Raw genomic sequence first — 23,705 nt, 5'->3', positions numbered from 1 at the left:
AACATGATTTTTATTTTTATTTTTCAAGTTGCCATTTTAAATATAATTACAACTGGATACCTCTGTATATTCAACAGACACAAATAGGAAGCTAATTAACTCTACTGCTCATGGAGAGAATGCTCCATTGTAGATATAAAAAGCCCTTCACAATTGACAAACTAATAGTCCGTTACAGCAAATTGAATTTTCTAGGAATAATACAGCCTCTAATAAGAGTTAAGGCCCAAATACTTGTGTATGTTGTTCTGCTACATTTCTCTGAGGTTATACTGTTAACCAATAATTTTAAGTTGTACTGCATCAAAACCATGTAGGCAGATTCTGATAGTGATATGACTGTTACAGTGGGAAACCTACATTATTCTATTATTATTTCATTATAGTTAGACTTTCAGGAAAATAATGTTCAGATGTTTTACATATACAAATTTATATTGATCTTTGAATAAACGTGTACAAATGAAGATGGCATTGTTATATTATATACTCAAGGGTAAAAGTTTCTAGATGGTAAATTCCCTGCCTGGCTCAAAATCCTTTATAGTCCAATCCTATGCATGTCTACTTAGAAGTAAGTCCTATTTAGTACAATGGGACTTATTCCCAAGTAAGTGAGCATAGGGTTGCAGCCATTACCAATTTACAGTGTAATACGTGTTTTATACATACGTACTTGGAAGTAAGTCCCACTGAGTTCAGCAATTAACTCAATGGTAAGTGTGCATAGGACTGCAGTCTTAACAGTTCAATGTTATGGATTTTTATACAGCAGCAAATGTGTTCAGCAAAGTAGGTATACACAGGATTGCAGCCTAAGGAATGTACAATAAAGAAAAGATATCTTGTATATGAACATTGAATATTTTTCTATGTGGGGCTGCTTTTACAAAGAGTCTGGAAACTTCAGCGTGCAGGTCTTCAGTATTCTCTCCTCCAAAGCTGCTCTGGAAATACCAGCTACTTGGGATACAGGGGGCCGTGAACATTGGCTGCATTAGGATGCAATGATACACCTAAATTCCAGAGAATCCTGGCTCACAATGATCAAACTGTGTGTTAATACATGCAGCCTGACTCGTACCAGTGAAGCATGAAAACTAACCAGGGCGTTGAAAGTTTAGTGTTGTCCAAATTAGGGTCCTGGCTTGAATCATAATAAAAGCCAAAAGCCCAATTTGTGATCCTGGTTTGTAAGGGGAGCCACAAGCTACAGGAATCCTTGTTTAGACAATATGGTAAGCTTTCAATTCCTGGCTGGTTTGGCCGCTCCCACTGGATAGGATTTTACTGAAGTTAAGCTGATATGTATTGATGCCCCACTGAAATAATAGACATTTGTTTCTCGGTAATATAGGAGTACTGCAATCAAATGCTACACACTCACATATACACACTTGGGTTTCTCTTTTCTTTTAAAATCCTGACAAGGTTCCTAGGCCTTTAATTGCTGAATGATAGGCAGACTGCATGATAGGCGGGTAAAGCTTCTCTTATATGGAAATGCAAATTAATTTCTGCCTATTATGAAGGTGTTAAAGGCACAAGAGTTCTGGGGGGGGGGGGAGCTGCAATTTCTTCTCACACCGTTGTTAGCGGTCTTCAACCCAGGGGAAGACAAGAGGCGAACTCAAGCGAAGCAACAAAGGCAACTTCTCTCTGGCAGCACCTCCCACTCTGACAAGAGCTTTAGGCAAAGCAAGGGCTGTCACCTTCCCCCTCCCGTCGTAATCCATGCAGGCCATATTGATCAAAGAGTGAAGCGATTAATGAACTGCCTGAAGACGTAACTTCCTGGTACCTTTTCGGTGCTATTTTTTCCCCTTGGAGAAGTGAGAGCTGCCCAAAGCAAAATAGAATGTTCTAAAATCTTGTCTCGTTCAGCATGGAGACAGTTTTAAGTTAACAGCTGGATTTTATATTTTCAAAAATGGAGGACTGACGAATGTCTGTTACTTTCTTCTTCCCTTTGGTCCCAGAGGCACTTCAACCATCCCATCACCTGTCAGACCAGAATTTGAATATCTGCACACTCTCTTCTCAATTATCTTTAGGTTGCAACCCTATGCACTGTTACCTGGGTGTAAAACCCACTGAACTCAATGGGGCATACAGGCATCTTGATTCCAACATCCAGTCAGCCACTTCCCCCTCCATCCCCCTGCACCTGTTTTTTGTAATATTTTGCCTGATGAAGAGACCTGGAGATTTCAAAAGCTTGCACATTTTTGTGATCTTTGAGTTGGCTTAATAAAGGTATATGATATGGATTTTGTCATATGGCCAACATGACTGTCTTGGCTCTTTTTGTAGTTTCCCAATAGAAGTATTGATAGTAGTAGTACACTTTTCTAGTAGTATAGTTCGTGCTCTTACTAATTTAACTTTTATTTTTAATGGTAAATGTAGCTAATAATAATAATAATAATAATAATAATAATAATAATAATAGGTATTTAACAGCACAGTCCTATACATGTCTACTTAAACGTTCCACAGTGTTCAATGGGTCTTTCTTCTAGGTAAAGGATTGCAGTCTAAAAGAGCAAGGTATTTGCATGCTGAATTTGTCTGCGTAGTGGTTTGGTTTAGTTAATATTTATACCTCATTTTCCATTAAGATAACTTGCGTTAGTTCGGAGAACTGCACTGCAGTGCTGTCATAAGCCATTCTTCTCCGGCCTGAGCACCCTCACCCCCATATTGGGACTATGGAGTATTGACATCGGCACAGGCAGGGGATTTCCCCCCGAATCTTTAAAAATCACATATTGCAGCCCTGAGTATTTACCAGCCGGCTGAAGTAGTTCCTAGGTACTGTATTCGACGCACAGATGGAACCTACGTAGTAATAAACTGCTATCCCGTCACAGTTACGCTAAAACTAGGGATTTCTCATAGTTTTCTATGAACAGTTCTCACTTCTTCCTCCCGGGAGACAAAAAATGGCGTTCAAAGTACGCCCGGAAGCTTGAATCTGTCTATGAGTCTACAGTTACAAGTCTACGAAACAGATGAGGGGGTGGGGTGGGGATTATGAACCGTGTAGACTACCGGAAGAGTTCTCTTCCTAGTCCGTCACTCTTTTCGGATTACTTCCGGTACGGTGTCCGCCCCTAGCAATGGCGGCGCCAGCCCCAGCAATGATGGCGCTCGTAGGGCGAAGAAGTGCGTTGTGAGCGCTGCTGCTTCTCCTTCCGTCTATTTCTGCCGTCGCCAGTGGACTACCGCTGGGGTGGGCAAAGGGCTCTGAGGGTTCGTTGTAGTCGGCCGGCTTGTTTTTGCTTCTGCCGGTGCAACGATGGCGCCGGTGCAACTGGAAAGCCACCAGCTGGTCCCGGCTGGAGGTGGGCCCGTCTCGGCCCCGGCTCCCCCGCCTCCCGGCACGGCGGCAGCCGCCGCCAGTCCGGGCTACCGACTCAGCACGCTCATCGATTTCCTGCTGCATCGCACTTACGCGGAGCTCACCGTCCTCGCCGATCTGTGAGTGCCAAGTGCCCCTTCCCCACCTTCTCATCTCCTTTTCTTCCTGAGATCTTCCCCCCACACAACGGCCCGTTCTCTGACAGGGCAATGTTGGGCAGGTTGTTTGTTTGTTTGTTATTACCCACTTGCCTCCCCCTCCCCCCGCACTCCCTGTGACATGTTAAATGTTACGAAAAAAGAACAAGGTAGTAGTGGTGGTATGGAAGCCTGACCTTATGTCTTGTTCATTGTATACTACCCCAAAAGGTTAAAAGGTTAAGGTTAAGTTAAAAGGTTGTTTTAAAACACTGGTGCACTTGTTGGAGTGCTGGTGTTGGCTTCTGCCTCCTATTGAGTCTTTGTTTGTTTATGTTGCTTAAGCCAGAAAATAAACTGTTTCCTTGATTAAAAAAAATTATGTTAGCTGGCAAGCTACTGTGCCTAGGGTAGTTTTTTTTTTTTTTAGTGCCTAGGATAGTCCCCTTTTAACTCTGAGAAATATAAACTGTGTGATCCGTTATAGTTGAGCACAACCCCATGTCAGACATGTGGGGAAGCACCCCACATGTCTGGGTTGCAAGAATTTGAAGCACTGAAACAATGCACCCCATACTGAGGTCAAATGCTTTTTTGATATTCTATCTGCGTAAGACATGGAATTACATACGTCATGAAAAGTTTGTGTTTCAGCTTTGTAACAATCTCCTGCTGCAAGCTGGAATAACGGTGGCAACATGCATGCTATGGTAACTTCATTGTGGTTACTTTAAATTACTTCCAATTGCAGTTGTGTTCTGCAATAAGAGATGCATGTGCAATAGCAAACTGAATGGTGTTCTCTGCACCACTGCTGTAAAGAAACAGAGCAGCCTTTGATTTTGACATAGAAAGAGGAAGTACATGACTTCCTTGCCTATATGATGTCTGGACTATTTTATGTAACAACCCTACAAATGAGGATGGGTTGGATGAGACTTTTTAAATCATAGATAAGTATCTTTTTAATTAAAGTTGGCAGTGCCAACTACTTTCTCAAATTCTTTGTGGAATATGCTGAAGTAGTCTGTTGGCTATGAAAGCCAATGTCAAAATAAACCAGTTCATTTCAAAGATGTCATAGCACTTATAAATGAGACATACAATCAAATCCCAAAAACAATTAATCTAAAGTATTTGTGTTTAAGTGAAGCTTCATTGCTTTCAGTGGGGTTAAATGGATTCAGAATCTGTCTTCACTGGCTTAATTGGTTTGTGAATCCTAGCAGTCTCAATTTAGGGTACTATTCTCTGCAAAAAATATATATGTTGAAAGCAGCTGTAAAAGTGTTGTTTAACTGTTAATCATGAATATAAACAACTCTTAATACTAAAGAAGGTAAACTTAGGGAGCAAACCTATGCATGTTTAGACAGAAAAAAAGCCCTACACCTCCGAGCATTCCCCAGCCAGCCATACCAGCTGGGGAATGCTGGGCGGTTTAGGACTTTTGTCTGTCTAAACATACATAGGATTGTGCCCTTAAAATAGCAAGCTTCAAAGTGGCAAAATAGTAGGCTCAAAATAAGTTGGTGTTTAAATGTGAAGTGGGTGCAGTTTGTGGTGTAAAACAGAGGACTAGTGAAATGTGGAACGTCCTATGGTCTATATTTTAATACTTTGGAGTTTGTCATAACATAATATTTTGTTCTTTTTCCCTCCTAAAAAACAACAATAGATTGCCAAGAAAAACTGATATGGAAAGGTGAGTGATGACAACTTATTTATTTATTTATTACATTTATATACCACCCCATAGCCAAAGCTCTCTGGGCGGTTTACAAAAGTTAAAAACAGTGAACATTAAAAACAAATATAAAAATTTAAAACCATCAAAAGCATAAAAACAACAATATCCATTTAAAACAAACTATTCTGAGGTCAGTTAAAAACTCAGCATATGTTGTTAACTGCGTGGGAGAAGAGAAAAGTCTTGACCTAGCGCCGGAAAGATAACAGTGTTGGTACCAGGCAGGCCTCGTCGGGAAAATCATTCCATAATTTGGGGGGGGGGGCACCACTGAAAAGGTGCTCTCCCTTGTTGCCATCCTCTAAGCTTCCCTTGAAGTAGGCACTCGGAGGAGGACCTTAGATGTTGAGTGTAGATTCATGTTGGGAGAGGCGTTCCATCAGGTATTGTGGTTCCAAGCTGCATAAGGCTTTATAGGTTAAAACAAGCACCTTGAATTGGGCTTGGAAACGTATAGGCAGCCAATGCAAGCGGGCCAGAGCCAGTCTTATATGCTTGAACCTTCTGGTTCTAGTTATCAATCTGGCCGCTGCGTTTTGCACCAAGCTGCAGCTTCCGAACCATCTTCAAAGTTTGTGTTTGAGCTTTGTAACAATCTCCTGCTGCAAGATGGATTTATAATGAATTTTAATTAAATTTTTAAAGTATGGGGTCTCTGAAAAATAATTGGGTAAAGTGTTTTCTTCATTTAGGTTTAAGAGAATTAAAAGAAATATGAGAGCTCAAACTATTACAAAGAAAAATGAGAATGTACCAATAAAAGGCTAATATCTGAAGGTCCACATAATAATTTAAGCCTCTTTCCTGGCAGAAAATGAGGGCTTAGGTTTTCAAATCCAAAGCTGATTTCTTAAACTAATAAGTGATAGGGAATAGATGGTTGAATATTTTTGGAAATATGCCCCTGTTCAGATCATGTTTAAGAATAATATTTGAATACTAAACCGTAGTGAAGCACTGGCAATTGGCAATAGGTTTGTAGACATGGTTTGTGTTAACCATAGTTTAGTGCTATGTTAGTACTGAGTAAAATATGGTTAAGGCAATTTCCTCCTCTCCTCCTATTCTCCTTATAAGTGGTTCGTGCTGGTGTTCCATTATACACATCTGCTAGGGGGAGAACTTAACTTAGCAAGATAAACAATGTGTCACTTGTATGTCAGGGATATTAGCCATAGTTAAGGCTTAGCTAGCACCATGCCATAGTTCACTATCTCCATATTCACTTGTGTTTTTTGCAGATTTGCTCTAAAATGGTGGGCTCTGTAATTTTGTGATAATAGCAATCAACCTGTTTAAAGTCCATTGTTTTGAGCCAAGGACTGGGTTTGGACGACATACCATGCCTTCCACAACGAGCCACAGGCATCCATAGGCGAACCTGGCGAGTGTAGGTTATGCGAGGTTTAAACCTCGCATAACCCACGCTAACAGGATTCGCATGACATGGCACATTCAAAATGGCGGCCGCACGGTGGGCTGTTGTGTTACACCAACAAGTGGAGAAAGTGGGGAAAGCACCATGATACAGATGCGGAAATTTATTTATTACATTTTTATACTGCCCATCAGCCAAAGCTCTCTGGGCGTCCCCACCAAGAACTGTTCTCTCAAAGACACTCCTACTTGTGCTGCAAGGTTTGACCAGCACCAGAACTTGTTTCTCTTTCTGCGTCTGTCAAACCCAATGTGATACAAACATTTGAGTGACTTTTGAGGTTATAATTCTCTACAAATTTGGGAGTAAGGACCATTGGATTCATTTAGACTTACTTCTGAATAATCACCTGTAGGATTGAGCTACGCAACAGGATTTTAACATTTAATTTCAAATCCTTGCTCTACAGATCCTAATATTTATTTTGTACATGCAGTTTTCCACTCTTCAATCTGTCATATTCCTAACAAATCAGTTATATGAACTCTGTTTCAATTAGTAACTTACTGTGTAAGATCTTTATGAGCATAACTAGAACGTGCTGCTTTGAGTCAAAGTGTGCTTTTAGAATAATATAGCTCAGATTCCTACTTATTCTGGGTGGCTATTCGTTAGCAATCTATGTTGTCCTGGAATTGCCAAGGGTCTGTCCTAACAGCATATGATAAGGTGATATGTCACTGTGAATACTTGTCATTAAGCTTAACTCTGTTTCTAATGCAACTGCTTTAGGGGAGGTTTTAATTAACTTGCCTAGCTGTCTGCCATTCAAAATTGCATGCTGTAGAAAAATTGACTATCAATTGATTTCACAGATTCCATAACAGAATGAGAATATTTTATTTTTATAACAATTTATTTTTGTAACATTTGTAACAAAGTTAAAGCAATTTACAGTCAATAAAATTAAATAGCAGCTGCGTCAATAAAGTAGAAGACAGCAGCTCAAAGTCTAGGGACACAAGAAAATAATGTTTATTCTCCAGGTTGGTGTGAGGAAGGCATCCCACAATGGTTAACTCGCCTTATTGCCCAGGAAAAGCAGGGACTCACGTGACTGAGTTTTAAGCCCTCTATTGGTCTGAAGCTCCTCCTAGCCAGTTCGTCCCTGCTTTTCGCCCAGGACAGAGCTACTTCTCATCTCCTCCTATCTCAAGCCTATACTTATCTCTATTTCTAACATTTTTTAAACTTCTTACCTCTTTGACTTTTTTCTTATAACCAGCCTTTATTTTTTCATCCTCTCTTACCAAAAAACAAACAAACAACAACAACAAAACTTTTCTGCTTCTTTTTCTCTGCCTCCTGCCTATCATTCTCCATGACCCCTCCGGCAAAGAAAACCATTTCGAAGCCTCAAAAGAAAAAGAAAACAATGACTCATGTGAGAGTCGTTAGGAAGCCATCAGCAGACAAAAGGATGACCTGCCAGAAGGGTCAAGGAGATAACCAGTTTGCCGGCTTAGACTGCCTACTGAGTCTCCCAGCCACAGAGGATCAAAGAGATCACCAGCCCGGAGGCCAAGGCCCCTCGCTGAGTCTAGTAGACACCAGGAATGGTGCTGGCCCAGGCCCAGACTGAGGGAGTCGGGGGTTCAGCACGCCACCTTCTCCACTCAGAACAAGAGGAGGAAGCAACGGAGCAGCTAGATGCTCCAACAGCATCAAGGGTGAGATCAAATCCATTTTTTCTCCCCCACGTGGATGCTTCCCGCCAAACAAAGCGGGTGGCCATTTTGAGTTGCAGTTTCGATTCCAACTTGCAAAGGGAAGCCCCTCCTCCTTCCACCTCCTCCATTGCTCAGACACAGAATAATGAGATAGCCCCAATGCCTATCCCAAGCATGGCTCAAATAGATAAATCTGTTTTAGCACAGATCACTAAGGCGGTACTGGATAATCTGTCTGACCATTTGTTAGATAAGCAAACCTTGAGATCAAGCCGTTCTGCAAAACGCACCAGAAGCTTGCACACTTCTGAGTCTTCCTCCTCTCCTCCTCCACAATTAGAAAACGAAAATAAAAACAATGATAAAACAAAAAACAAAAATAAGGCTTTCAGGTCAAACCAGCCCAATTCTTCCCATAGTCTGCACTCATCAGCAGGCTCTGGGGATGACTCTCCAGATCCACACTCCATAGCCAAAGGTCGCTCTAACAAATCCAAGACCCCCTTGACTGAGCCCCACCATGACAGTGATTCCTCCATAATGTCACTGCAGGAGTTCTTTTCAGAAGGAGAGGAGGGTGGATGGTCAGACATAGAAATTACAGACCATATCTCGGCTGATCGATTCTTTAACAAAGAGGATTTTTTACCTTTATTGTCCAAAGCAATTGTCTCTCTAGCTAGTGAGCCAGTACAACCCGACAAACAGCAATCTTTATCTAGAGGGGCAGCGATGTTTCCAGAATCCAAGCCAACCATCAGAGAGGTACCTTTTCCCAATTCCTTTAATAAATTATACTTATATAATTAATGAAGGAGGAGTGGAAATCTCCCCTCCAGGGAAAAAAGGGAGTCAGTACAGCGCAGAGGTTTTATACTCTTCCTCACATTGTGATGGAAGAATTAAAAATCCCATTAGTAGATGCCCCTGTGGTGGCCTTGCTCTCAGGCGCTGTATTGCCAAAAGACGGTGACTTTCCCCTAAAAGACCACGGGGAAAGAAGATCAGATACAGCTTTAAAAAAGGCACATGAAGCTTCAGCATTAGCTTTAAGGGCCTCAGCAGTATCATCTTTTTTCGCTAGAGCTTCCATCTTATGGGTGGAAGACATAATAAACAATAAGGAATTAGATCAGCCTACTTTATACAGAGGACTGCTCAAACTCTCTAAATCTTTTGCCTTCCTGGCTGATGCTACACAAGATGCGCTTCAGTTTTCAGCCCGCTCCATAGCAGCTGCTAATGTGGCCAGACGTTCCATTTGGCTTAAGCACTGGAATGTTGATCTTCCCTCAAGGGGAAATCTGTACCTTTCACAGGTGCACACCTTTTTGGAGAAGAGGCCTTAAAAGATGTCCTCATAGAGACTAAGGATAAGAAAAAAGTTATGCCTTCATCCTTCCGGCGAGAAGATAAAAAACTCATCCGGTCTTATACATCCTTTCGTCCATTCCAGACCACTAACCAGTCTTCCTTTCGATCCAACAGCTACAGGTTTCCTAAACCAGCATGGTCCAGATCCCGCTTAAAGCCCAGAAGTGCCAACTCCTCTAGCGCTTCTGCCAAACCCCCTTCTACTTTCCAGACCTCAAGGTCTGGACGACAACAGTTCTGACGCCAGGGAACTCTTCATCGGGGGGAGACTTCAACATTTCCTCCCAGCATGGGAACAATCCACAGACGATCGCTGGGTCTTGGACACCATCTCCCATGGTTATCTCATAGAGTTTTGGAAACATCTTCCCCCTCGGTTCATCCCATCCCCCACATCACAATCCCCCACCAAGAATCACATCTACCGCCATACAGCATCTACTTCAAATAGGAGCGATAGAACCAGTACCATCCATAGAAAAATACGAAGGTATTTATTCCATCTTATTTCTAGTAGCCAAAAGGGGCAAAGGCTGGAGACCAATTCTGGACCTCAAGCATCTGAACAGGTTTGTCAAATATCGAAAATTCCGTATGGAGACACTGCAAACCATCAAAGAAGCCCTTCACAAAGCAGAATATTTGACTTCCATAGACCTCACAGAGGCATATCTGCATATTCCCATCTCACTACCTCACAGAAAATTCCTATGCTTCACGTACCAGAACTATCATTACCAGTACAAAGCACTTCCATTTGGCCTATCCTCGGCACCCCGCATCTTCACCAAGATCATGGTGACACTAATAGCTCATCTCCGGCTAAAAGGCGTGCATTTTTATCCATATTTGGATGACCTTCTTATCCATTCTATTTCCAGTCAGAAAGCCTCGCAGGATCTACAGACAACTGTCGAGTGCCTAGAAAGACACGGCTTTGTCATAAACAGAAAAAAGAGCCATCTCACACCCACCCAGGTCCTCCCTCATCTAGGAGTACTCATCGATACCTCCAAGGGTTTAATATTCCTCTCCCCAGAGAGAATAGTCAAGCTTCAGGACCGCTCAAGGGCAACTCATCGGCAAAGAATAACCAACTTAATGGATGCTGCGCATCTTCTGGATTTAATGATCTCATGCCTCGGCATTCTCCCATGGGCCAGGCTGCATTATCGCCCCCTTCAGTGGTTCCTATTACCCTTCCAAGTTCAAATAGCAAGGAGGGATCGCCTCCCAATACTTCTCCCTCTGCACGTCAGAGAGTCCCTCATGTGGTGGCAAGACCTCCAAAATCTACAGGTGGGCAGCCCCTTCCAGGAGCCTCAGAGGATCTTACTGACAACAGATGCCAGCCTCGAAGGGTGGGGAGCCCACTGCAACTCTCTCCTGCCCCAAGGAAAATGGAATGCAGAGGAAAAATGCCACAGCATCAACTGGCTGGAGCTCAGGGCAGTACACCTGGGTCTAAAAGCATTCTCACGCTATCTGCGACATTCTCATGTCCTAGTCAGAACAGACAACACAACAACATGAGCCCACATAATGCGTCAAGGGGGTTCCAAATCCCTCTCCCTACTCCTGGAGGCCCAGAGCATGCTATTATGTGCCGAACAGAACTAGCCTCCATATCAGCCCAACACATCAAAGGGACCCTGAACCATACAGCAGACTATCTGAGTCGGCAACAAATAGACCCAGGGGAATGGAGCCTACATCCAGCAGTCTTCCAGAGAATCATACACCATTTCGGCCCACTAACGCTGGACCTGTTTGCATCCAGGCACAACCACAAGCTGCCAAGATTTCTCTCCAGATTCCAGTCTTACGGAGCCGAAGGGATAGATGCACTATATATCAACTGGCCGAAAGAGAGGCTCTACGCATTCCCTCCAATCCCCCTCTTAGCCAGAGTTCTACAAAAAATCAGAAAGGAACAAGCCACTGTAGTCCTAGTAGCACCCTTCTGGCCCCGACGCCTCTGGTTCTCCGAGATTCTAGCCCTAGCAGTGCAAGGTCCATGGTTCCTGCCCCAGTTCTCAGATCTCTTGTGTCAGGGACCAGTACTGCACCCAGACCCAAATTGGCTCAAACTAGTGGCCTGGCTGCTGAAAGGTCCGTCTACTTAACTCTGGGTTATTCTGAGGATGTCATATCCACCCTGCTGGCATCCCGCAAGGACTCCACCACCAGAATTTACGAAACAACCTGGAAGTCCTTCTGCAGGTGGAGTGAAAGGGAGAAGCTTATTCCACGGGCAACAGATGTCAAGGAACTCCTAGCCTTTCTCCAACAAGGCCTCCAGATGGGTTTAAAACCGGGTACCCTGCGCAGGCAAACGTCAGTCCTGTCATCAGTCCTTTCCAGGCCTGCTAGGCAGCCACTAAGTTCACACCCTCACATCAAAAGATTCCTCTGTGGAGCAGCACTCAAGAGTCCTCCCATAGTCCATAGGTTTCCTTCCTGGAGCCTACACGTTGTACTTTCTGCGTTGACTAAACCTCCCTTCGAACCAATTGCCTCTATCTCACTACGCATTTTGTCACAAAAAGTTATTTTCCTTGTGGCCATAACATCTGCTCGCAGAATCTCAGAGTTATCTGCCATCTCAACCAGAAAAGGCCTCATCACCTTCCATAAGGATTCTTTCGCCCTTTGAACAGACCCGACCTTTATCCCTAAGATCAACACGCTATTCCATAGGTCACAGGAGCTTATTCTGTCATCTTTCTGTCCTAACTCTTCTCATCCACAGGAGAAGGCCTGGCACAAGCTGGATGTCCACAGAGCCATTAAAGTTTACTTAAGAAGGACAGAGTCCTTTCGAAAATCTGATTCACTGTTTGTTTCCTTTCACCCTGTGGCTATGGGCAAGAAGGTTACCAGATCTACCCTAGCTAGGTGGTTAAAAGCATGTATTTTTTTTTCGGCCTATGAGGCCTCATGCCTCCCCAAGCCATTAGGAGTCACAGCTCACTCCACTAGAGCAGCAGCCACATCAGCCGCCTTAAGTACTAATGCCCCTCTGGCAGAAATCTGCAAGGCGGCCACCTGGACAAGTCCTAATTCCTTCATAAGACATTACAAAATAGACACATATGCCTCAGCGGATGCCTCCTTTGGCAAGAGAGTCCTCCAGCAGGTTGTAGGACTACAGTAGACTCGGCTTAAGATTTTCCCACCCAAATAAGGGGTTTTAGCTTTTGCATGTCCCATTGTGGGATGCCTTCCTCACACCAACCTGGAGAACGGAACATTGGTACTTACCGAGAAGGTTCCTTCTGGGATGGTGTGCGGAAGGCATCCCAACCACACCCTGAAACACCACCGAGTCTATCAGGCCACTTGTCTCTGCACTTAGCTGGCCAGACCTTTTCCTAAGGATCCTCAAAGTTTGTACTCTCAGATTGATTTCTAAGTACTTACTAATAAGTTATCTGTTCCTCTGTGGTTCTTCCTTACCTATGATACAAAGAGATGCTTCCTTCCTTAATTTCTGAGCTTTAGCCATGGACGGAACTGGCTAGGAGGAGCTTTAGACCGATAGAGGGCTTAAAACTCAGTCACGTGAGTCCCTGCTTTTCCTGGGTGATAGGGCGAGTTAACCATTGTGGGATGCCTTCCGCACACCAACCCAGAAGGAACCTTCTCGGTAAGTACCAATGTTCCGTTTTGTACCTAAATGCAAATAATGAAGTGGGAGGGCAGGCCTGCTGGGAAGCTGGTTCAAGAGCTGAGACACCACTGTGGAGAAAGCCTTGCCTAATGGCCCACAAGAGTTTAGTTCCTGCATGAGAAGGAGCATTAATAGTGGCTGTGCACAGGGAACTGCTTAGAGAGAAAGGCAGAGCAAGTGCAAAAGTGAGAATAATGCATTTGACATGCTTATCTTCTTGTAGTCAAAATCTAGCTTTTTTTAAAAAAAAAATGTTTCATGAAACTTTGGAAATCAAAACCAGCAGTGAATCATGAATTCTAGTGTCATTTCTACAAGACATAAAACTTACTAGGCTGTCTTAGCTATTAATATTTAAATGTAAAATGTTAGGCTGTGCATCTGTGGTGAAGAATAAGGCGGCAATAACTACTCAGTCTGCTGTATCCAGTTGGAACGCATGTAAATTCACTTTGAAACTATTTTGGTAATATGTCTTGAGTTCCTTGAACATAGCCTTCTACATAGTTGAACATATACCTACAAAAGAAGATCAAGACAAAAGCACTTTGGAAAACTTTCCTATATTTTTATGCCTACATGTAAGAGCAGATGTTGGGCTGCTCCAGTTTCTATCAGTATAGAGAGCCTGTTGAAGAGTAATAAAAGTTTTTTTTAAAAAAATAGTTTGTAGTGAAGCCCTCAAACTAAATTAATGCAACCAGTGCATGTATTTAAGACGGCTTACTCTTACTGCAACTACATTGTCACTATAATCCAGTGCTGAATATTTGAATTAATGCATCTGATTTCTATTTTGGTCCAGTATCACATTCTGAAGCTAAAATAACTGTTGTCATCCGATTCCAACTTTTCATATGCTACTTCTTTCAAAATATTTGAACTACAGATTTTCTAAAAGCAATTTGTTTCTTTACAGAAAAATAGAAATAGTGCAGTTTGCAAGTCGCACACGGCAGCTGTTCGTCCGATTATTAGCCTTGGTAAAATGGGCAAATAATGCTGGAAAGGTTGAAAAATGTGCGGTAAGTTTGAGATATTCATGCGATCCCAAGTGAAATTAATGGGAGTCAGATGGTTGCTGTATTTCACCAACTAAGATAGTTGAAGTTGTTGTTCAAAATGTTCAAAAAATCATGCTCATTAATTTCAAAATTATTTTAAATAAAGTTACATACTTGATTTCTTTAGGATATAATGAATGGTCATATTTGGAAAACATTTCCCTGCTACAGCTAGGCGAGTCAGAAACATTTTAGTACTGCCTGTCGTGCTTTTATTCTTGGTGTTTAACCAAGCAAAATCTACAGTTTGCAGAAGGCATAATCCTGCAATTAGTTCCGGAGTAATGCAAAATAGAAAATGACAACTCTCACATAACCCTACAACAAACCCACTGGCTGGTTCTCGCAACACAACAATCCCCAGTCAGGAGTTGCATATTCACAATGGCAGCTGGCACATGCTGCAGCTTCGTGAGGTTAATTAATCCATGATGGGATACTGTGTCATCTGAACCAGGTCAGTGTAATGCAGTGTGAAACAAAATATTGACTGAGTTCAGCTTGTCATTGGGTGCCAAGTTGAATATGCAACCCCATGCTTGCGGGTGGTTATTGTACAGACGGAGAGTGTGGAATATGTGAGGGTTAAACAATCCTTGCATAACCTACAGTCTGTTGCACGCTGGTGCACATTTAAAATGGTGACCACATGGGTTAAATAAGCCATGATGGACTGTTGTGTCCTGCAAACAGCCCCACTGTATCATTATGTAAATTTGTTTTAAATGGTGCCATGCCTTACATTATTTGATAACAATGACACATGATAATACTGGTGTACAATGATAAAAAATACAATTTAAAATTTAAAAATGTAACACAATAAGAACACAATACAGTTGGTTTAGCCAGACTTTTCCCTCTGACCTCAGCTTCTCTGGTCTAATCTTTACCCTATTACCTGCTTGCCATACTTTTTCTTCTCTTCTCCTCCCTCCGCTTGTTCTTTGCTCACCAACTCTCTTAATAGCCAGAAAGCACTTCAGGTACTTGGTTCTGCCGAGGATGGGTCTGTTTCCTTTGGAAACAGGTCAGGGTACCCTTAGTATGGGATTCCCCATTGGTTTGACAACTTTTTCTTTGAAACTCTGAGCAGTAGACTTGTCATCTTCTCCAGTTGTATGGCTTCCATATTTCTTGGTTAGGCCAATTCATACTTGCAAGGCTGTTGTCTTGGACTAGCCATATCACAAGAGTACAACACACCTGTTGATCTGATAAGCATAGGCTCCCTCTTTTCTTAAGTTTCCTCTTCCCTTGATTTCCTTTTACGTTACAGCTAGAGCTATAATTCCCAAGTTGTCTCACAAATACATGCTTTTGTCCTCCTGGCAGCTGCAGTTAATTAAATATTATAGCCTGCAGTCTTTCACCAAAGACTTTGGGTTTTGGAATAGGGGTATTTATGTAGTTGGGTTTTACAGAGGAGTTTAGAGATAACTTGGGTGTGAAGAATTATTTATTTATTTATTTATTACATTTCTATACCGCCCAATAGCCGGAGCTCTCTGGGCGGTTCACAAAAATTAAAACCATTCAAAGTATAAAACAACAGTATAAAACCATAATATAAAATACAGTATAAAAGCTCAACCAGATAAAAACAGCAGCAATGCAAAATTACAAATTTAAAACACCATGTTAAAATGTATTTATAGATTGTTAAAATGTTGGGAATTAGAAAAGGATAAATGTATGTTTTTTGTTTGTTTTTTACAGATGATATCGAGCTTTCTAGATCAACAAGCTATTCTGTTCGTTGACACTGCTGATCGATTAGCATCGCTAGCCAGGGATGCTTTGGTTCATGCTCGTCTGCCTAGTTTTGCTATTCCATATGCTATTGATGTTCTGACAACTGGGTCATATCCACGGCTGCCAACATGTATACGGGTGAATTGTTCTATAATATAGTTAAAGTACTATCCTAAGTGGCTGTCACAGTCTCCTGCCTTGAGGCAGATTTACCTCACAGTTTTGTTATTCACATACCATCGTCAGATACCAAAATCCACATGAAAGCAATACATATAATAAGCCAACCCAAGGTCACAAAATAATGTACAGGCTTTTTGAGTTCTCCAGAATTCTTCATCGGGAGCTAGATCAAATAAGAGTCTTTCATTAGTTTTGACAAGTGCCAAACATTTTATTTATCTTACATCTTCTGTGTTTTTCTTTAAAGTTTCTGTTTTGAGTTCTTTATTATTAATTTGTTAAATTTATATCCTGTCTTTCCAACGATGAAATTGATTGTTGGGAGATTCAGGACAAATAAAAGGACATTCTGTAGTTAGACTACAGAATTCAGTATTGCAAGATGTCACATGATCACCAGTTTGGACGGCTTTAAAAGTGGATTAGACAAATTCATGGAGGATAAGACTATCAGTGGCTCGTAGTCCTATCAGAGGCAGTATGCCCAGGTGTACCGCTTGCTGGGTAAAATGAATAGGGGCATGCTGTTGCACTCATGGGTTTTCTACAGGCAACTGTCTGGCCACTGTGTGAACGGAACACTGGACTAAATGGACCATTGGTCCGATCCACACTGGCATTTCTGTTCAAATAGTGGGAAATGATTAACATTTTCCAGAAATACAAAGTTAGGACCTTCACCACTGTTGCTCACTTTCTGAAGACTAAAATTTCCAGGTTAGTATAGATAATAGATTCAAAATAATTTAAGACACTTAATATAAACATGTAGGCTGCATTCATACGCCACGATAGTCAACAGTAGGTTAATATTCAACTCAGTTGCTTATTTTGTGGGTAGTCCCCACATAATCAGAGAAATAACCAACTGTGAGTTGACTATTAACCAACTGTAGGTTGGGTAACTCAACCCCTACCCCCTCTCAGTCCTCCCACCAAATAGTACTCCAGTGCTCCCTTCCCAGAGAAGCTAGACTGGCTCCCTCCTTGACATGTTTTAAGAGGCAGGCAAAAACTTTTTTTTTCTGGCAGGACTTTGGTGAATAACCTGGATCTTTGTCTATGCCTGGGACTCTTAAAATTTCTAACGTATTTTAAATATTTCAAATGTTTTAATATTGAAACCTATTTAATTACATTTTTCACTTTTGTATATTTATATTTAAAGCTTTTAACTGTATATGTTTTAATTTTGTAAAGCTGCCTTGAGGCTCAGCATTGGGCAAAAGTCGAGTTACAAATAAAGATGATAATAATAATGATGATGGTGGTGCTGGTTCCCTACTGCCATCTCTGCGCGCTGCTCTGGTGTGGGGAATGGTTTTAAAGACCCACTTCCCATTAGAATCGTCCTTCATTCCGGGGTGTGGGAATACCCACAAGGGTCTTCCCAGTGGGGCACCCCTTTCATCCGTGCCCCAGACCTCCCTACCTCCAAGTCAGTCCTTTCCACAGATTGGGGGAAAGGTTTTCTCTCGCAGCTTGACTTTAAACATAAAACCATGGGAGAAATCCTTTTCCACGACCTGTGAGAAATAGCTTACTTGGAGGTAGGGAGGTGTGGGGCAGGGGAAGAAAGGGGTGGCCCAGTCGGAGGACCCCTTCAGGTGTGTGTCCGCTATCCCAGCAGGGAGGGGATCTTGCCTTTTTCTTGTTCCCGGAAGCCCATTTGCATAAATGGGCTCATAAGAAGAATAAAAAAGTGGGAATTGCTGGTCTAGATGGACCAAGGGGTGGGGGTGGTGACTGTTGCCCCTACAGTCCTTGGCAAGGGGTTTGCTTTCATCCCCCCCCCCACGATTTTCCTGATGGGGAAACTTCAAACTGCAATGGAACTCAATGAAGATCACTCCCATAGAGATCCGTTTGTGGTTTGAAGCTTTCCCTATCAGGGAAATCGGCGGGGTGGTGGTGGATAAAAATGAAACCCTTGCCAAGGACTGTGGGAGCAACACAGTCCTTGGCAAGGGATTTGTTTTCTCTCCTCCCTGCCGGATTTCCCACTTTTTTAAAAAAATTTTTTTGAGGAAGTGCAAGGGGGGCAGCTGGCAAAATCAAAGCATGCCACTTCCTTATGTGTGCAAAGCCCATTGGGTCTTTGTGTTGATTATTTCAGCCAAATAAACCACCATGGTTTAAAAAAATCCCACCACGATAACCCATGGTGGTTTAAATAGTACACTGTAGACTATTTAAACTGCTGTGGGTTATCATGTCATCCGAACCCAGTCATAGTCTTATGTTTCTTTTGCTTATCTCTATTAACAGGCTTAGGCTCAAGTAAAGGAATCACTGGTCGCCAGGCTTCCATTAAACGGTCTGCTTCCTGTTTGCCTTGCTCAGTTTAGATTTGCTGTGTTTAGTTCTCCATGATCTGTAGATCTTAGTTTTTGTATCCCGTTCTTTTCTGCCAGTGGTTCAGCTAATTTCCACTTTTGTGTAGTTTAACAACTATTCAGTGAAGGTTTAACTACTTTGTGTATTGTCCTGTCAAAAGGCATGTGCTCCCAACGGTAGCACCCATCAGTGCTTAAATATAACATGTGGGATATGAGTGATATACTATATTTTCCATTGAAATCCAAAGGTTTTGTACCTTCAGTTCTAAAAACAGTTTGAGATGCCACGAAGATCAGCCTTTCCAACAAAAAAGTCAAAAATTCTGTGAAACTGTTGTAAGCTTTTTGAATGAGTCCAAGCACCTCTTTGAATCCTCACTAATATGGACCTGTAATATGTATGCTGATGTTTGCTCTCACTGCTTATGAATTTTTAAATGAAATGCAGAATAACTGAAATTAGCACATCTGTACACAGGATAAAATAATTCCTCCTGATCCAATAACAAAAATTGAGAAACAAACAACACTGCATCAGTTAAACCAGATTCTTCGCCACCGTCTGGTGACGACCGATCTTCCGCCACAGCTAGCAAATCTTACAGTTGGTAAGCAAGTCACTTTAACCATTTTACATCCAGCTAATGGAAATGTTGAGTATAGACATTTTGAATAAAATAAGGAGGTTAAAACCTATAGATACATTTTAAAAGTAGTATCTGAAATGTCTTTAATTGCACTTGAAGACTCAGAACAATGGATTGTTAATCTAGAGTAATGGGAATCTTTCCCTCCAAGTTTTTGTGTTAGGAAATCTATTTTTGATTGAAATGTGCCATTCAGATTGTTTTGTTTTTCACAATAAAAATGATAGATGGCAGAGTAGGTGGGGGTGGTGTTGATTGACGTGGATCACCAGGATTAGAAAATTTGGCAGGTGGGCAAAAAAGCATCTAAGCAAAGCACAGAAGTCTTATTCTGTCATAACTGGAAGCTCTTCCCTAAGGGGGTGTACAAGATAAAAAGCATACAAGACAGATACAATAGGATTAAATATATAGTCATTAGAATTTCAATAAAACCAGAGGTTACTGTTAAATTCCAGTGGGTGCTGCTCTTCCTCCCAATTGGGAAGGCAAGCAGTGTGCTGTCTTGGATAGCTGTTATCTCAGAATAGTAAATGGAGATAACCATGGGGATTCCTCTGCCTGCTGGCCTTCAGGCAGTGAGGTTTGGCCTGAGGCCAGATTGGCTGGCCTGGCAGGGCAAATTAGCTCTTGGGACGGGCATTCCCCATCACTGTTACGTTGGTTTAGGAAATGTGAATTGGGTAGGGTTGCTTTAAAATGTGAACTGAATGGATTTCTCACCCCTCCTTCCCTAGTTGTAGGTAATGTCTCAGCTCCATGAGATGTGTCCAGTGGGGTCCTGTAAAGTTCTTGTAATCCATGTTAAGCAATGAAGGTGCTGAAGGAGACTAGGTTTTGGTTTGGAGTGAGGTCACCAATATTCTGATACTTTTCCTTTTCATTGAATCCAGGTGTAACAGTGGAATCCTTAAGCTGCTTCTTTAGGGGCTATCCTGAGCTGTATTAAAAACAATCTATATTAAAAGGCCTCTGTCATCTAGGGAAGGTGGGGATCCCTGTACCTCCCTGAAGGACTAGATTTACAGTCTGGGTAGACTCCTGAATCCAGCCCTGCTCCTGAATCTCCAGATATTCTGGGCTTGGCCACACGTGCATTTTATCACTTACATCTATAATGTCAGCTGCCACTGTAATTGGCATGCTCTCTATGCTTTGGTTTGCTCCCATGTTGATTCCTATAATGCACTTTGCTTGGGCCTGCTCTTGAAGCTCATCTACATGCTTCAGCGGATACAAAGTGCAGCTATCTTCGTGATGATAGGGGTGAGGCATAGAGCATGACTGACCCCTATTTACTCTGACTTGTATTGGTTAACCGTTTGTTTCCAGGCTCAAATTAAGGGGCTGGTTATTTCATTTTAAGCTCTACACAATTTGAGCATTGCATTCCTATAAAGCCTAAGAAAGTGTCTTTTCCTATATGTATCTCCTAGATTTTGAAGTCATTGCGGGAAGCCTTGTTGAATGCCCTTGGGAGGTGGTGGGAGGTGAGCACCTGAAACTCAGTCTTCTCAGTTGCGGCATCAAAACTTCGAAACTCCCCATTTGGAAGCTCAGCAAACTGCTTCATTGCATTAATTTAGTTAGTGTTTTGGTAGTTCGTATTTCTGGATAACAATATGCACCAGCTTTGTGTTGTAATCTTGTGCTGCTGTGCAACATGATTGTGGGCGTCTTAAAAAAAACCTTTTTTTTTTTTTGCTTAATACCTTGTTCTGTGGTACATTTTTATGGTTTCTGTTCCTAGCTAATGGTCGCGTAAAGTTTCGTGTTGAGGGTGAATTTGAGGCTACTTTAACAGTGATGGGAGATGATCCTGATGTCCCATGGCGCCTTCTCAAACTTGAAATTCTGGTTGAGGACAAAGAGACTGGAGGTAATGCCAAAATACATTACTATGGATCTAATGCTTTTTGATTATGAGTGCTGGCCCCAAACTGATACGATCCATTAAATTGTAATGTTTCTACTTGCCATCTCAAATGTTGATAATGTCTGTCTCAGCATTTTACCCTGTTCCCCAGCTCTGTGTTCTCAAAGTGTACGCTGCAACAACAGCCGCTCTCCAAGCATTAATAAATTGTGTTACTTTCCACTAATGTATAAGGCTTTGAACAAACCTTTTAAGTAGTGTTATTCTATCTTTTAAGATGCATTAAAACAGAATTTTTATTTTATTTTAATGGAAGATGGTCGAGCCTTGGTTCATAGTATGCAGATCAGCTTCATCCATCAGTTGGTCCAGTCCCGGCTCTTTGCTGATGAGAAACCTCTTCAGGACATGTACAACTGCCTACGTATCCTTTTAAGTAACTTACTCTGATCTGGAATTCATCCTTAGACCCAGTAAGGTGGTTAAATCAGCGACAAGCATAGAGTTCAATCTAGATTGGCTGTTCCTCAAATGGAAGAGCACCTTTTGTTCCTGGAAGGCACCAAGATTCTGAGGAGGCTTCTTGGTAGAGGAAGTACTGGAAGGAGATCTTTACCAATTTTCCCTTCCCCCTGTAGCCTGCCACATTGGAGCCCTCTTATACAGCTCCAGAGGGTCCTTCAACCTTCCTCAGCAACTTTTCAGGAGGCACCAGGGCTGCAGGAGGAAGGAGGACAGGATCATTTGATACTGCTGCCTTCAGAGGCATGTTTGGTGACAACATGAAAGAGGGCCTTCTCAGTGTCTGCTCCCAGGCTGTGGAACTATCTGCTGAGCGAGGTTAGGTTCGCTCCCCATCTGCTGTCCTTCCTCCAGCAGACAAAGACACTTTTATTCAACCAGCCCTTTGGCGTGTGAGCAGGCCTGTTGGGTTGGATGCTGGTTTTATTCTGTCATTGTTGTATTTTTAATTGTGTTTTAGTACATTTGTTACAATATTATTTTAATCAAGTTTAAATTGATTGTGAGCCACATTGCATGTCATTTTTCTTGTTGAAAAGCAAGGTACAAATAAACCCAATGAGTGAAGATAATAGGGAGTGTTGGATGAGCAGTTTGTGCTGCAACTATTGCTTAGCACTGATCTGTTTCTGTTGTGGTGGTCTACTCTCTGTCCATCTGACACACAGCAGGACCTGGGACTACTTCAGTTAAAGTGAGGGCAAAAATCAGTTACAAAACGCAGGCAGCTACACAAATTTGTATGATTTCTATTGCATTTCAAAGCATTCTTTATCAAGGAATTTTAAGAAATGTTCCTCAATAAAACATTGTTTTGGTATACTGCAGCATTAAATTCTGTTCCGAGCAGTTTTTATTAAGGAATATATTTTTCTCTCTTAATACGGAGTTGTTTGAAATGCTTTGGGAATAATACAACTTGGGCAATTGTCTTTGTGTTCTGATGTTATTAACGACTATGGCTGAAATCCCATGCACCTGGGGGTAAGTCCCATTGAACTCAGTGGGACTTGTTTCTGAGTAGACATGTAAGATGTGTTAACAATTATTCAAATATTTTAAATACATGTAATATGAAGTATATGTTCTATAGTTCTAGAAAGAAAAATTAAAAACCTGTTTGAATCTCAGAAGATTCCATAAAAGAAAGAGCTCTTGGCTCTTAAAGCCAAAAATGGCTTTAAAATATTTAGTTAACAGTAATAATTTATAATTGAAACGGTATACAAAGAGAAGCAAATATTGGGTGTAATATAACTAGATAGATCAATACAGTATTGAAAATTGCAACAATATTTTACTGTATTTCCTTAACATAAATCTTTTAGACTCTTTCTGCTTGTCACTGCAGTTGGAAGTTTTACATTCACAGACTTTAATGTTGATTCGAGAACGTTGGGGTGACCTTGTACAAGTGGAGCGATATCACAATGGAAAATGTCTGTCCCTCTCTGTCTGGAAGTAAGTGAAATAATTGTTATTATTATTATTATTATTATTTATTTATATAGCACCATCGATGTACATGGTGCTGTACAGATAACACAGTAAATAGCAAGACCCTGCCGCATAGGCTTACAATCTAATAAAGTTGTAGTAAACAATAAGGAGGGAAAGAGAATGCAAACAGGCACAGGGAAGTGTAAACAGGCACCGGGAAGGGTGAAGCTAACAGTATAGAGTCAGAACAAACTCAAAGTTTAAAAGCTATAGGGAAAAGAAAAGTTTTTAGCTGTGTTTTAAAAGCTGTGATTGAGTTGGTAGTTCTCAGGTGTTCTGGAAGAGCATTCCAGGCATGAGGGGCAGCAGAGGAAAATGGGCGAAGCCGAGCAAGGGAAGTAGAGACCCTTGGGCAGGCAAGAAGCATGGCATCAGAGGAGCGAAGAGCACGAGCGGGGCAATAGTGTGAGATG

The 23,705-nt window shown here is 41.8% G+C and overlaps 1 protein-coding gene across 3 annotated transcripts in view; it reads left to right on the top strand.

The window, feature by feature from the left end:
* The first annotated feature begins 3,167 nt into the window (after positions 1 to 3,167).
* Positions 3,168 to 23,705, top strand: part of MED14 (mediator complex subunit 14) — a 53,214-nt gene continuing 32,676 nt past the window's right edge. For all 3 annotated transcript variants that reach the window (XM_063126528.1, XM_063126529.1, XM_063126526.1), the window contains exons 1-8: positions 3,168 to 3,483; positions 5,180 to 5,206; positions 14,326 to 14,431; positions 16,190 to 16,363; positions 19,226 to 19,355; positions 21,145 to 21,273; positions 21,587 to 21,694; positions 23,121 to 23,253. In XM_063126528.1, the coding sequence (XP_062982598.1) occupies positions 3,302 to 3,483; positions 5,180 to 5,206; positions 14,326 to 14,431; positions 16,190 to 16,363; positions 19,226 to 19,355; positions 21,145 to 21,273; positions 21,587 to 21,694; positions 23,121 to 23,253 (989 nt within the window). In that variant the 5' untranslated portion in view covers positions 3,168 to 3,301. The remainder of the gene's footprint in view (positions 3,484 to 5,179; positions 5,207 to 14,325; positions 14,432 to 16,189; positions 16,364 to 19,225; positions 19,356 to 21,144; positions 21,274 to 21,586; positions 21,695 to 23,120; positions 23,254 to 23,705) is intronic.

This window comes from Elgaria multicarinata, chromosome 5 (assembly GCF_023053635.1).
Source record: "Elgaria multicarinata webbii isolate HBS135686 ecotype San Diego chromosome 5, rElgMul1.1.pri, whole genome shotgun sequence".
Taxonomy (NCBI): Eukaryota; Metazoa; Chordata; class Lepidosauria; order Squamata; family Anguidae; genus Elgaria; species Elgaria multicarinata.
This window is presented reverse-complemented; position numbering and strand designations above follow the sequence as displayed.